This window comes from Stylophora pistillata, chromosome 13, assembly GCF_964205215.1.
Source record: "Stylophora pistillata chromosome 13, jaStyPist1.2, whole genome shotgun sequence".
In the NCBI taxonomy this organism is placed as follows: Eukaryota; Metazoa; Cnidaria; class Anthozoa; order Scleractinia; family Pocilloporidae; genus Stylophora; species Stylophora pistillata.
This window is the reverse complement of record NC_142531.1, coordinates 21406116-21422071: the sequence shown is the minus strand read 5'-3', so window position 1 is coordinate 21422071 and position 15956 is coordinate 21406116. Positions and strand designations below refer to the sequence as shown.

Genomic DNA, 15956 nt, shown 5'->3' with positions numbered 1-15956 from the left:
AAATCCCGACACCATTTGATTAAACGCCTCTAGACTCTTGAACGCCTTGAACTGCTTCTTGGTGTAGAAGCTGGTCTCAAGAACGAGGTAACTCAGCAAATCCGACACTTCCACAAGAGGCAAGCATTTTGGACTGAACTTCTCGGCTGTCACGCTTGCAGGGTCAACCGCGATGACCGAGATCTTTTGTAAACATCTTTCCTTCCAACTCTCTAAGCTTTCGGCATACTCAGAGAGCACTGGGATACCTTAAGATGAATGCCAGATACTTTTATCGCTTTTTTCTTTCTGGATATTCATGTAGTTGGCGAAATAATACGGCGATAAGAGAGAGGGCTTCACTATAGAAATCGACTAATTATGCATAAATTTGACACCCGAGGGACACCAACATGGCGGATACTAACTTCAGCAAAGCTTGTGACGTCACCTGAAACCCAAGAATTCTTGATAAAGCGAAATATTTTTGTAATATGATCAATTCATCATTAACCAAACTTGTCCGGTCAAGATGCCTGGCCGTCTCGGTCCATAAAACTACGAAAAGAACTCGGCCAATATCCAGCCATCTTGACCTCACACTTGGTTAATAACGCATATAGATTATGATTACCGATTTTTTTTCACAATTTACGCTCAAAATTATGCTCGATTTTAGAAATTATGCTACTTTTTCTTAAAGTGGCTTAAAAAAAACCCCAGCTATTTCTAACGATAAATTTATTGTAAATAAGGTATGATATCTTCTTTCTCTTAAGTTACACACTCGTTGTGATAAAACACAACTACACATTTAATATCTTCCGACATTTTATTACCCGTGAAAGCGGGAGCTGGGACCGACGCAATCTTAACTTCCGGTGTGCCTCTGGACGACGAACAGAAAGGTATTGCGGTGAACTTCTTGCAAAATTAAAAATAGGTTGAGCCATGGACCAAACTTGAATTAAACTTCCCGGACTAGTAAATTAAACATTTTCCTTCAGTAAAATACAATACTTAGATAGATAGATCGCCATATATATTTATTCAGCTAACAACATTCAATTTTTTAGCCGGTAAGCTAAATTGCGTAATATTTACAAGTTTTAGACTAATTTTAACGATATGCTTGGTTCTTAAAAACTATTATGGAGGATGCAATTTAAATTATCAATTAGACGCTAAGTGTTTTATTTCTTTAAGACTTGTTTTATGTAAAACTAATATTTTACTCAATAAAAATATAAAAAGCAGTGTTCTCATATATTTCAAGTTAAGATTAGGAATTTGCCTTTCTACTCATTGATGGAATCAAAAAAACGTCTTTATAATTCATGGTTGTTTCTTATATTCGTACAACAGGACCAGTGATTTCGTTCTGTTTTTAGGCTTACATTGCTTCAATAATAGGAAAGATGGAGAATTTTGAGCTGATGGGAACGTGTCAAGAAGGATGTTTAGTCCTCAAATTTTTTATTGCGAAATCGGATAATACAGAAGGTGATAGAGAGTCCACTGTACTCTTGCCATCGCCACCTATAGTGTGGTCTACAGTATCAAAAGCTCACGCATGCCAATAAACATGTCACGTATCAGCTGACCTGTTTCTACGAATAGTTTCTATCATAACATTGGAATGAGAAATGTTTATAATACAGAATCAGATTTTATTTCTAATAAGCAAACGTGTTGTCCAAAATAAAATTAAAAACTATGCATTGACTATATTGTTTTCTCTGCTTGATGGCAGTCAATTATATCACAACCATTCTTAAAGGTATGAGGCTTCGCAGCGCGCTGCGAGCTCCGCTATTATCTAGCAAACTAGAAAATACACTGGAATGTATTAGTTTAAACAAAAATACAATGGCCGAATAACGATTTAAAGCCATCATTTTAGGAAAAATCCTTTAAGTTATGAAACGCTGAAGTGACTTCAAGGGATTATATAGAGACCAATTTATAGTTGATAAAATTTGATAATTGATGAATTAATCCGGTATTGCTTTGGTTTTACTTCACTTTGTTATGCGATTGGTCAAGAAAACTTGCACCATCCTCTAAACCAACGCTGTAAGCAGTTTGCTTGTATTTACTTTGAGTTCTTATTGGCTAATGATATTGTAAACATTTGTTCTGATCGGTTGCTGTGAGTACTTTGGTTTTGGTTTTTCAACACACAGATAACTGCACAAGACATCAATCACGATAGTGAACCCTTGATTTTGTTGGGGACACAAGAAAAGATACCAGCCCTACTATAGTGTAAGATTAAAACTGACCATCCTTGGCTCCACAAAAATACAAATTATAGAGAGCTAGTCATGGTACTGCTATGCATTTCAAGTTCGAGTTTGTATGAAGAGATTCTTGCTTGAGCTAACATTATCTGCCACCAATAGAATACTTTTGAACATAAGTAGGCAATTACATAAATTCTTATGAAATTGTTCCCTCACTAGGTTTCTAGAGACCCAGTAAAATTTGCTTTTTCGATAAAGCTTGAAATTTCATGGATTAATTTATCCAGTTAATCAGATAGTCATAAACTACACAGTTCAATATATATGTACACCTTATTGTAATGAAACTGTCACGTAGAGAAAAAAAAAAGGAAGGAAGGGGAATTAGGGAGAAAGTAAAAAGTACTGGAACCTGGTGACCCACCAGCCGAAACTTATCCCGGTTTCACTTGAGCACGAAGCGATAAGGAGTATTACTTCTCCCCCCTCCCTTAAATGGGATGCTAGTCTATCACAAGGTTACCCCTCAGCATTGCATTAGGCTCCCCTGACAATTCCCGGTACTCATTTACACTCCTGGGTGGAGAAGAGAGGCACTGTGAGAGCAAAGTGTCTTGCCCAGATCTCTCGACCCAGAATTCACTGACCTTTTGGCCATTGCATTTAGGTGGACGGCGTCTAGAGAGAGAAGAAATACAGAACAAAAGAGCTGTCTCTCTCCCACGCTGATTTGACCTACCCTACCTAAAACAACAACTGCAATATGACCAATTATCATTTGACTTTTTTCCTTTTCTTCAATAATCTCGTTTTATCAAGCCATTTCATAGGTAACAAATGCCTCTGTTTCAAAACAGAGATCGCTTCAAGGCCTTTGATTAAAGAATGATACATGTCAAATGAAACTTATTTCATACGAAACATTTGCATTTTGCCTCACTTCAAGCTTTAAAGTGAGGGTTTTCAAAATGGAAAATAGCCTGTAATGTGTATGTAAAACGTCAGGTGATTGTCAAAAATGACGTCACGATGAATTCTCCCACGCAAACGAATATGTCTATATGACGTCATTATTTATAATTTACACACTCAGCTCAGAAGAATGAGCTTAATTGAGATAAAATTACTTCAAACGTCACAATTTCTGGCCTTATTGCATCAGTGCTGAATCAAAGGTCAACTCATGGGGTTCATCATTGTCCTGGATTAAAAGAGCTTTAGCAAAGTCTTCTTTTGTCTTTTGCAAGTCGTTAGATAATTCTCTGAGTCTGTTTTCAAAACTCTGAAAATTCTCCACCACGAATCTCTTCCTGCTGAGGTTGCCTGGATGATGTTTCTCGCTTCCTTGGTCATTCTTGTGTTGATCTGAATAATAAAAAAAAAATTGATCTGTCGATGTGTCACATGGCGAAAACAAATTTTGTTTGGGAACAGTCATTGTCTATCACCTAGTCTGGGGATGGGGAGGGGGATAAGGGTAGTTAGGGGGGGAAGGGGAGTTAGGGTAGTTGGGGGAGGGGGATTAGGGTAGTTAGGGGGAGGGGGGTTAGGGTAATTAGGCCGAAAGGTTTTGATTGTGTCACAATTTACCTGATCCCCCATGAAGCTACATGGTATTCTGATGATTTTGCCTTATTGGTAGTTAATTTTCTATAGTTCCCTATTTAAAGTCTGTCAGAAACGACTGATCCCCTCTCTGTCCCCCTGAAAACCATTCACCCCAAGATCCTCTGACCCATCCTCCTAAGGCGATAATAAATGTCTGGTCCCTTATGACGGTTAAAACCAGAATGGAAGAATGTCCTCAAGGGTGTGGTACTTTTTCCTGCTCACCACGAGATTGAAAGAACTGAAGTGATATATTTGAAATTGCTGCCTCAATATTTCAGGAAAGTTTTAACGATCTGATATTGAAATGTTTTCTCTTCCCTGGTATATTATGATTATACAGCTAATGGTTGGTGAGGGGCCACTGTCAAGCATCAATTAACAGAGTGTTTCGTGGCATTTTTGAAAGGGCACGGTGGAGCAGTTCATCGAGAATTCAGAAATTTAAAAAAGAACTCGACTCATTGAATATGCATAGAAGAAACAGAATAAAAACCTAAAAATGGAAAATTATGAGCAAAGCTAGGTTCCTTTTGGGTTGTTTTGATGAAACCTTGTAATTATCCTTTTAATGTTATGAGAGTTTACCCTTGCCTACCTAGAGCTTGCAGCTCGCCATTTTAAAACTGAAAAGCTCCCTGGTTACAAAACGAGATTTAGGCCCGTGAAGATCGTACCTCAATATGTTAGCTCGTACCAGGTTCTCGTTCAGAGAAGATGCGCCTACCTTTTCATTATTTACCCAATTTGATGATATATCCTCATAATCCTTTCGTTCAGAACTTTATTCACCGTAGTTTTTGGTGAGCATGTCAACCTTAGTTGTGGGGTAGAGCAAGGAAAATTTAAATAAAAACAAAATAACAGAGGCTGAACTTACTTTTCCTTTTTAGAATAGTGGGATTACAGGAATTCAAGCCCTCCCAAAATATCCCGATGATGACAAGTCCAAGGAATATCCCGAGAAGACTGAATAAAATAAACCGAGTCATTTCTGAGCCACTTGAGAATAAACCATCCATTTGATCAAACAAGTCAGCAGTCTAGAATAAAATACATTAAAATTAAAGAGAAGAATATTCATCCCCTTAAAACAATTTTAAAGCACAAGGGTGGTATCTTACTTTCCTAGAGTTGTCCTATATCTCTCGCTCTTCTAGATCAAGATTAGACGAATTTTCGTATACTTAGAAATGCAAGGATTGTTGCGGAAAAATTGGAGGTTGCAAACATGACCGATAGAGATCTGTTGACAAGAGCAACTCAGCCCCTGCCATTTCCATATAAATTAGGTACGAGAATTTTGGGTAAGGGCAAGATAACAGCTTCTACCTGCTGATAAGTTGGAGTATTCTTATTTCTTGTTTACTGGATAATGTGTGGATATTAAAAGAAAGATGTTAAATATCTATGTGGGACATCTAGATAACTGCGAAAGAAGGTGTTCAGCTCTGCAAGCTTTCTTTCATCAACAGTTGGTTAGAGCTATCTCAAAGGATCCTCAAAATCCTGCTCGTCAATTGAATCCGTCAGGCGACGAAAAACTTTTGCATCGTCGCGCGTCAAAAAACCCGACGTTAGACTTAATATTCCTCCTGAGCTTCGTGATCATTTTTTTTAAAATTGACAAGTGTTTGAGAAGACTACCTGCAGTTCTGCGGGTATCAGATTCTCTGAAGCCTCATTACTCAGTGCACGCAAATCTGCGGAATCTTTCTTTATTTTTGACCCACATTCCACTATTTGTCTTTTTTTGGAAATTTCTGTATCGGAATCGTTCGTAATGTTCACTGATCCTGTGTATACATGCGCCATGTAAAATTCCATCGGATAATCGATATTGCGAATCATACGGATCTGCCTGTCCTTTTTTAGTCCAGATTCATCGAGGAAGTAAAATGCAGTGTTTCGATCCACAAGGACTCTTCCGATTGTACCTTCGCTGAGCTTTTCTTGCATCTCTTCCAGGCTGCTAAATTCTGTAATATCAAATATTTCTGGATCAGTCCAGTTACATGGGAGGTCACTTTAAAATGTTTCCTTATTGAGTGAAATACATTCGTAAGATACGAACCACTAATTCTTTTCCTAGCTGATAGTTAGAGTGTCTGACGTGCATCTCGCTTGTAAGTGGGAGGCGGGACTGCTTCACTTACCTGTATTTCTAGTCTAAGGAAGGTTTAAATGATATGGGACGACTTTCTCTTCTGGGTGAGGTAAAGCACCTCCCCTTTCCCCAACCTCTCATAAAGAGGCGAGTGTACCCCCTCTCCCACCCCAAGTATAAAATTCTGTAACGTTATCAGTTACACGCTAAATTATCTTGAGTCCTCCGGTGGGACTGGAATCAGGAACGCATGCGTAATTTTCGTTAACCGAACATGGCATCATCAAGTTAACGGGACGAATGATGAGGAAAGACAGACGCATTTTTAAACTATATTTTTAAACGAATGTTGTCAATAGAGATAACCTCAGCAAAAATTGTTAGTTACCAATTATCACTGCGTCGTATTGCTTTGCCACTAGTTGCGTCTCTGTATTTTTGATAAACACTCCAACCTAAGGTAAATGTCATTACATCAGATTAAAAAAACAGTTTTTAGTTTCTCTACCCACAAGTCCATCGGCAGAAGGCCTTGCGCATGTATTGTATGTGGTCACCCTTTTTTCCTAACCTCTCCCCCTCTAACGCGACCACTTCCGTCAACCCTTTTGCTATTACAAGAAAACAGTTAGTAAATACTCCCATGCCATCAGTCAGTAATCGATAGGTCCCAAGTGCGCGTATGATTGCTTTCGCAAATAATGAGGGCCTTATGGCATGGGAGTATTTACTAACTGTTTTTCTTACGAGGGCCTGATGAAGACTTGTGCATTTGTCAACAGATAGACGACAATAAAGTTCAAAAGATTTGATTTTCTTGTAAAGTATAAATTATCTGCTTTCTTAGAATTTCTGCTTAAACGCACAGGGGTGGCCCGCTCTGATAAGTTTCGTATTTGTTCCTTTCTTTATCTTTGAGTTTGTGCATACATTACGAGCAGTCTCCAATCTTCAGAAATGTCCGTCGCACGAGTCAAAAAATATCAGCGAACAAATAACAGAAATTGATGATGGGAAATGTAGAAGTGACGCACCGCTCAACGTGCTAACATCAACGTTTTTTTCGCGGTTTCTTTTACATATTGGTGCGACGGACTACGCTGAGAGAAGGGACTGGTCGCATTCTAGTTTGTAGGAGGTAAGCATTCACCTTGAAGGATATGAATTACCAACTTATCTCAAATCCATAAAAATAATAAAATGAGTTACTAAGCAAAGATAATAACTCCGGCAACACTGTAAAATCCATATATATATATATATATTTACTTCATTCTTTTACTCTCACCTCTTTGCCGCTGATATCTTTGCATTTTGAACCATCCATAGCAGTGTTCATGGCATTTGTGACCATAGCAGTGAACAGCGACAACATTATCGCTCCAACAAGGATCCAAATTATGCTAAATATCCGTCCGGGAATCGACCCTGGTATTTTGTCACCATACCTTAAAATGAAGACAAAAATGAGTGTACAGTGGTAGATTCAGGGAGAGGATCCAGGGGTTTGGACTTAAGAAGTACTTAAGAAACCAGTCTCAATTTATTGCCGTGACTTTTCATTCACAGTTAATAGGCAGTCAATTCTCTATGGTCTCCCATTTAAACTCTGAAAGTGACGACTAATATTCCCCCTTGTCCTCTGAAAACCATGTGAACATCCCCCCCCAAAAGAAAAAGATCAGCTGATCCTCTTCCTTAGATGATCAACAATGACTGTTCCTACGTAGAAAAAACACATGACAATGTGGCACCAGTATTTTTGCTTATAAACGCGCAAAGTTTTTTTCAAACAAAAAAAGTACTATAACTAACCCTACTGTTGTGAGTGATATCACTGCCCACCAAAACCCCTGAGGAGATCCAACTGCAAACGAAGGTGAAAAATACTCTGCATTTGTTCCATGTTCCTGTAGAATTCAAAACAAAAGCACATTACATTGTATTAAAATTGATACTTCACGTCAGTCCACAAACCAAATTACTAAAATTACAATCTTGAAAGGATATTACTACCATTTATTAAGCACAACGACTGTTAATTAACAAACATGGTCAATTACGGAATCAGACTGATTCATCATTGAATTCTCTCATGCATTACAGTTATCAAAATCATCAACTCGAATTTTTTGTAATTTCGAAATTTTTGAAACATTCAGAAATGTTTACTGATTATAAGCACGTTTTCTAGGTCAATCACATTTACTGATAATCAAATGATAACCCTAGTTATCCCTGAAAAAGAAGTTTTCTAGGCCAATAATACTTACAAATAACCAAATTATAACCCCAGATATCCCTGACAACAGGATGATACAAGCCAATATCGGCCACTGGGAAATAATGGAAGTTATCAACTGTTTCCGCGAATCCTGCTCGCATAACTTCGTGTTCACTATCATCGAACACCCGGGTGAGACAACTGCCCGGGAGAGCGTGACACTGGTTTCAGTCTTGAGCTCAGCTCTCACGTCGGAAAGAATAGGAAAAGCAAAGTCCACTTGCTTTTCTTTAATCAGTTTTGTCATCTTCCCGTAGCTTTGTACAAAGATTGGATCCAGGGTGCATTCATAGACAGGCTTCGAGCTCTGCATTTCCTCCTTTACGCCGAAACACTCGGTATTTATAAATTTCATGAGCGTTTTGTACATAAACCCTTTGCTTGAGTTGTTATTAGCTGGGCTCATTATGTAAGGTGGCAGGTCCAAAAGAGCCATTTTGTATCGACATTTGGAGTCGTTATGTGCCTGACGGAGTTCACTTGTTTGTCGTTCTTGACGGACTAATTTGGATCCATGACTTGAATAGCTAGTAGCAAACAATATGTCGAAACAAACCAGAACTAAGATGAATTCAATCGTGGCTCTGTACATATTGAATACTGAGAATAAAGAAAGAAATTAGTAGTCAAAATTAAAATTGGCCCGCGACGAAGATGGAAAGAAATAGCTTACTACCTAAATCATGAAATAGTCTATTAAATAGTTTTCTTTTAGATTAAAATATTTATGATATATCGATAAAATTTTAACTGGTCTAAAAATCAGTCAAAGTTAAACTTTTAGCGAAAAATTACAGTCCAGAAATTGCTTCAACGTTCCTGTGAAATAGCAAGTCGGGAGTGGTTTTGGGTTTTTTCCACTTTCAAATTTTTTTTCCAGAATTTTTAAGCTACTGAAACCACCAAGCTATTCTGTGGTTAGACATGTCCTGGGGAACTTTTAAATGGCAGGTGTTATATCAAAGAGAGGAAACATGTCTTAAAAATCCATTGCCAAGAACCTCAAGACGAAGTCCAACATGAACAATAACAAACCGCCCTACGTACCTAAACGGCCGAACCTCGTGAAAAAATAATGAGCCGCAAAAAACTGAAAATACCCATATAAATGTCATGTTAATGTTAATAGAGATGAAACGAATGCAAATCAGGGAAAGCAGCTTACTATTCTTGAAGGCAGGTGCGAGGTTTAGCGCTACAGTGTGTACTGAAAAATTACCACAACAAAACCATCTTCAACGAGAGAGTTGAAACGAAAGCGAAACATTCACGCCAGGACTGAACTGGTACAGATGTGGCTATTTTCAGGCAAAAAATGAGCGAATAAAATGCGATGAGCGAATAAAATGAACAAAACTTAAGAATTTTGGAAATAATCTTTCGCAAAACTGCGATAAAGATGGTTGTCTGCAGTCGACAACTGAAAAAAATTGGTTGATCAAATTACCATAATGCCGATGAAATACTCAGTCGAGGAAACACGTACCTTTCGAAAGAGTAACAAAGGCCGAAACATTGTTGCATGCGCATGCTGCATATTAATCGAGTAACCAACTAATAAATATGGAAATTCTATTCGTAAATCTTCTATTTCAAGGAATTAGGCCAGTGTACGAGAAAACACGTTTTAAAATTCCTAGAAAAAATGTTAGGTTTTTAAATGATGTGACGCTATACTCACTTTCAGTTCCCCGGGTCATCGGGCATGACTCATACGATAGGAAGGCTTTTGAGGGTTGGAAAACTCCTCACTGGACGCAGAAAACAGAAAAGTCGAATCCAAATTGATTAGGACCGCACTTACGAATTAAGACCATACAGACTGTGAAGGAAGATTCTATCTTGAAGAGTTGGGAACATATTCATTAAAGCACATATTACAGTGCTGATAGCGGTTGGCCAGCTGGTTTTCTTATAAAAATGATTATGACTACAATTTTCCTCCACTCCTGCCGTCGCTTGGGTACAAAAAAAAAAAAAAAAAAAAAAAAAAAAAAAATTTGTAATCCCGCGGGGTGTCCTTACAATGATCATCGACTAGGAGCTAACGAACAACCAAAACGGACAGAAAAGATGGTGGTAAACTATTTGTATCCTATTAGAAATGAAAACCTTGGGTTGCTAAAAGTGCTGTGAGAAAAAATGTGGTACTGATGTAACCAATGACAAACACCAGAAAATGGAAAGAAAAAATAGAAAGTTGTTTATAATCACTTCAAGTGCGGGTGAACCGCTCTGAAAATAATCACTCTCAAAATATTGTATTCGTATTCGAAGGAGAAAGCGAGATTTCAGGGAAACGTAAATATTTGCATTTTTTTTTATTTTTGTACCTTTGTGGTAAAATCTCCTTTGAGGATTACAAAGGGAAGATATCTGTTCAAATTTTGCATTTTATTCTTTCTTAAAACCAGTAAGTGGTGCCACGATTTTTTTTATAAAAAACACAGGCTATTATCTCTTAAAAATAGCGACTTGTGCAGTAAGGGAAACGTTGATCGCGCGGATTATCGAAAGCAGGGGGGCTTCAGATTCTACTTACCTTGACTTACTGCAAATGTGAAAGAGTCACAAAATTGCTGGAGTTCATTCTTTTGGGTTGAAAATATCGAACGAAGTGAAATTTAATCTCCCCTTTAACAAAAGGAAAGACTCTGTGAATAATAATAAGTCAACAAGAGTCCTTAAACCTCACGGGGTGCAGCTGCCGATTACGAAATATGCATATCACTCATTGGTCTATTTTTTCAGGTATTCTTTGTTAACCATAACTTTCATACCATCTTGGCCCATCTTACCTGCTCGGGACTGCCCACTTTGATACCGCGCAAGAATCAGACTTACAAAGCTCGTAATTTTTTTTCACTTTTATTCGTCAATATGTTGAAAATTATCTACATGGAGTGTACAAGCGCCAGCTGGCTGAATAATGAATAATTCCTTATAAATTGTGCAAATAAAAGTAGGTTATAATATCGCTGGCAGCGCCCGTGGACAATAGGTAGCGCACTCTTTCTTTTGATTGGCTACCCGAGTGGACAAGATGGGCCCATCTTACCTGCTCGGGACTGCCCACTTTGATATCGCGCAAGAATCAGACTTACAAAGCTCGTAATTTTTTTAACTTCGTCGCGGTCCATAAAAACGCATAAAAGAACTCGGCCAATATCCAGCCATCTTGACCAAACAAAGCTGGCTAGTTATGCACATATATTATGCTAATATGTTATGCACATATATTATGCTACTCGCATTTCCCGAATTAGGTTCGATTATGAAAATTATGCTACTTCTTGTCAAAGTGCGCATTCAAAAACAAAACAAAACGATTTCTAATTACATATCTATTGTAAATAATGTATGGTATCTTCTTTATCTGAAACACAACTGCACTTTTAATACTTATAGGTTATCTAATTACTAGCGAGAGTTTGCCACTTAAAAATTTCATATCTTTCATTCTTACAACTGTTCCAACCATTTCGCTCTGTTATTACAAACGCCCACAGTGCTCTAATGTCACGAAGTGAAATACTTTTTGTACATGAAATTTTTTTTCTCTCCAACAAGACCTGTGGGTGTACCAACTACTCATCTGAAACAAAAATTCGCGTGACGACAGGATAGTAAAATACTTCACAACTTTAAATAATTAAAGTTTACTTGTCTTTGAACATTTCTTACATTATTTTGGCTCACGTGTAAAAGAAAAAAAATGGTAAATCTGAATCAAAGTGTGACTATTCTCCGCCCCTAAGATATAGACTTGATACACAGTTAGTCGTTCACTAACCCTAAGAGCCAATTCAATTGTTTGTATTTACTTTGCTTTATCGTTAGTTTAATAGCTGCTGAGATAAACTGGGCAGCTACGTATACTGAGAGAAATTGAATGATAGCCTTCGAACCGACTTGGGTTGGGGAAATGTTCTCATTAAAAATGGTCAGATCACGAACTGAGATTGTACACGATGAGAAATTATTATTATGCTATACGAATGAATAATGGACTGATAAATAAGGTTTTGACAAACATCTTGTTGGAAATAAACTTCATAACATTGGAATACAGACGCTCTAAGTTTTAAATGTTATTTAATTATCGCAGGCAAATAATAGTGGCCATAGCGATATTCAGTTGACAGATGCGTCTTATGAGCTATGATTCCTTGAGGTTGGGATTTCCTGGTCAGGGATAGTTATGATCATCTCTTCTTTCATTCGCTGTATCTCCACTACAATTGAACCTTTGAGTCTCTCCTCCATGTCGTTTACATAGTGCATTATGTCAGCCATGTTCTTGTCATGAGGATTCTCAGATGCGTCATTACGGTGTGGAAGATCTACAAATAAAGTAAACTTTATGTGTTTTTCGCTGCTCACTTATTTATCTGAATCATGCATTAATGATCACGAGCTTGAATGGTTTGTCAAAGAAATTCTATCATGATCCCAATACGTTCAAAGAAAAAACCAGTTAGGATCAAGAATCAAACGGATTGAAAAGGAACCTTTTTCTCTGTCACTAACATGCAAGAAATTTTGAAAATTAACTCTATAACGAAAATCTATCTCGTTGTTAAATTTGATATACCTATCGTATGACGTTTGGCTCGCTGCAGAACGTCAAAATGCTCAATCTCGCAAGATATGGTAGTTACTATTTAGAAAAGGAAGTATTTTGCTTGGGTTAGGAAAAAAATACTACATCATTGTCAGGCGTCAATACAGATCCTTATCATATATACCTTCTGTTGCTGCGTTCACCCTTGCTTGGTAACACTTGGTGTAGACTTGACATAAGATACCGAGAAACACCAGCCCGAGAAATATCGCCAGAAGGTAAATCAAAATGCACGTGGCTATTTTCCGAGCCGGTTGAAAAGAACCCTTCCATTTCATCGGAAAAGTTTATGCTCTGTAAAGATCAATAAAAACTTGAAAGTAAACAATTACGATTCAGTCATTCTTTGCAGTATTTTTTGAAAAATTTTAATCTTTCTTTGAAATGGATTTCATGCCATCTCTAAACCGTTCTTGGAGGCAAACATGCTCGTTTTCATAACACAGATGTGATCTAAATTATTAGCAGCAATAACCGCTATTTTGTAAATTGATAAAAATCATTGGATTAGTAGACTACAGGCAGTCCCTCCTTTTCAGCGAATTCCGTCGGGCTGGTTAAAAAAAAATCAGTAAGGTCGATGCGCTGCATGAGTGAGGCGCTCGAAAAGTAGGACTTCGCTGGTCTATTACTTTTGTTTGTTATTGTAAGTTCCACCAGAATGATTTGGTCTTTCGTTCATCCATTATGATAACTTTTCCAATCCACTTTCGATTTGTAAAAATTGGTGCATGTAGGTTGATATTTACCATAATAGACCGCCAATAGTTTATCGACTCTAGATGGAGGGAGAGGAATATTTGAAGGTATCAGGCAAAGGGAATTTGGTATTTTTTCAGCCATTGGAATAAAACACCTATTTCGGTCTAACATTAACCCTTGATGAGCCTGCATTCTGCGAGATGTGAAGCCTTATGAAAACTAAACTGAATCAAGCAAAATTACACTGGACTTCTTCCTGAACGGCACATGACAAAATCAGAGGATGGTTGATGAAAAAACTTACGCTTAGCCGTACCTCTGCAGGGATAAGTTGCTCTTTTGCAGTGTCCTGAGAAACTGCGACCATATTCTCTGAAAGTGCTGTCAGGGCCTCCCCGCACTGGGATAGCTCTGCTTTTCTCATAAATCGTTCCTCCTCGGAATAATTGGTTTCATTTGGTGACCTTGTTGAAGGTGGTGTAACGTCATGCTTTACACGCGCCAAATGATATTCTATTGCATAATCTATGCCACGAATCATTCGAACGTCCCTGTTCTCTTTCAAATCAAATTTATCCAGAAAGTAAAATGCATTGTTGCGATCTAACAGTACTCTTCCAATTGCCCCTTGGGTAAGGCCTTTATGCATTTCTTCAAGAGAATCAAATTTTGTGGATTGGAAATTCTTGATTAAATTTTGATAACGAAGGTGAATGGTTCAAGGAACTAACGTTTTTTGTTTATGAAAACTAATCTCGCAGATCGACACAATAGTAGCTAGTCTTGACAACCTGATCATGGTTGACGGTACAGTTGATAATGATAGACACAAACCAGCATGAGAATTTTGCTCTGCATTGTTAAACGTTCCAAACCTTAACTTTTCTGATTGCTTAAATTATTATCTTTAATTCTATAGGCGGTTTTAGGGGTTTTCCTTTATACTATGTTCATTACTAGCAACATGTTTACTAACTTAACTTGTTTTAATTTATACAATATTTTGGGCAACCATGACGAGTATAAAATTATGGTCTTGCGTGTCTTTGGTGTGACTGATGGGGAAAATGAAATGATATTAAGGAATAAGCATGGCATCTTGCCATAATTTTTGGCTTTACAGCTCATTGGTGCTATGAATGATTTATCACTTACTGATGATCTTTGCATGAAACTCCTCGGCAGGTGCGAAGACACCAACCTGTAAGTAAGTTGATACCAACAAATATCTCGGATATTCCTTATTGGATACTACAGGGGAGCTAATTTATGCTATATGTACTTAGATCTCAGAGAAGACTACAAAAAGTACATTTTTGTAGGCAAAAATACAAACGCCTTTTTATTAAAGCCGTCTTCTTTTTGGTAAGGCCTAAGATGAAACTTTTCTTTCTTTAAGAAGCACCTCTTTACCAGCGATATCTTTGCCCATTGTGCCATCAAGAGCGGCTTGCATGGAATTGATTATTAAGTCTGTGAACAATGACATCATAATTGCTCCCACCAGAACCCAGACGATGCCAAATATACGGCCAAAAAAGGACTTTGGAGTTACGTCACCATACCTAATCAGGAATGATTCATCATAAAAATTCAGTACGTCAAGGCTAAAATAGTCGATTTGCTTGCAATTAAAGACAGCTTAAACAGAATTGAGCACCCCACTGTGGTTAGGGAAAGCACTGCCCACCAAAGTCCTTGACTTGCGCCAGCTGTAAACAAAGGTGAAAACCACAGGCGGCCTAAGCTCTCTTTTAGAACCACACAAGGAACATAATTTGCATATCGATTTATAAGGATTTGTATGGGATTTTCTACAAGATAGCCATAGAGATAGTTAAAAGTGAAAATATTAAATAAAAATGGCTTACCTTATTCCATACGTGTGTTGCTTGTTCCTGGTGTCGTTATTTTACTGATTTCACTTGATTTAATCGTTATTTTTTAATCCTGGTTTTCTCTTCTTAAAGAGAAGACAAGGCCGATCACTTCTGTCCAGACAGCCTCCCGAACGAAGTAAAAAATCCCGAGCTAAAATGTACCCACGGCCACAAATTCACCGCAGAATTCAAGGGCAAAGGTTGAACTTTCATTTCGATTCTCTAGCCACATAATCTCAGCCCTGCGATCGAAGCCAGGCGGCTGTTCGTGTCCTCAGTGAAACGTTAAAACGTTTTTAGACATCCGAGTCCTTTTTAAACACGACCCAACGACCGTTGCAATCGGCTTGGTAACCTCGTCATGTCGGCAAACCAAAACTCGCGGGGTTACTAGACCTCAACTTGTTAACAAAACTTCTTGTAAAACCCAGAGTCCCCTCAGGTTTACCCCTTGATGGTATAGCCGTAAAGTATCGAGCATTAGCCCTTCTTTTATTCGATTTATGACAGCAGATAATCTGCGTCC

At 37.9% G+C, this 15956-nt stretch overlaps 2 protein-coding genes across 5 annotated transcripts in view; both read right to left on the bottom strand.

Moving 5' to 3' along the window:
- LOC111329346 (uncharacterized) overlaps positions 1–15956 on the bottom strand; it is a 93795-nt gene that overhangs the window by 25756 nt on the left and 52083 nt on the right. The window lies entirely within an intron of this gene.
- Positions 1008–14610, bottom strand: LOC148718131 (uncharacterized). Of its 4 annotated transcripts, XM_088743960.1 has the most exons (9): positions 12973–14610; positions 10767–12567; positions 8214–8824; positions 7756–7850; positions 7229–7388; positions 6329–6395; positions 5481–5812; positions 4714–4876; positions 1008–3590 (listed from the first exon to the last, which is right to left on the bottom strand). In XM_088743960.1, exons 3-9 carry the CDS (start codon positions 8814–8816, stop codon positions 3376–3378), a joined length of 1635 nt encoding a protein of 544 aa, XP_088600086.1. In that variant the 5' UTR covers positions 8817–8824; positions 10767–12567; positions 12973–14610; the 3' UTR covers positions 1008–3375. The 4 variants fall into 4 exon arrangements, with proteins under 4 accessions (XP_088600086.1, XP_088600084.1, XP_088600087.1 ...); XM_088743958.1 differs by lacking the exons at positions 10767–12567; positions 12973–14610 and adding an exon at positions 9906–10600; XM_088743961.1 differs by lacking the exons at positions 10767–12567; positions 12973–14610 and adding an exon at positions 9272–9873.

What these genes read in the sequence shown, in the direction of transcription:
- LOC148718131 (XM_088743958.1), bottom strand. An exon ending in GGGTTATAATTTGGTTATTT is followed by an intron (nt 7,851 to 8,213) that starts GTAAGTATTATT and finishes TGAATTCTACAG; the next exon opens with GAACATGGAACAAATGCAGA. An exon ending in AAGATATCAGCGGCAAAGAG is followed by an intron (nt 6,396 to 7,228) that starts GTGAGAGTAAAA and finishes CATTTACCTTAG; the next exon opens with GTTGGAGTGTTTATCAAAAA.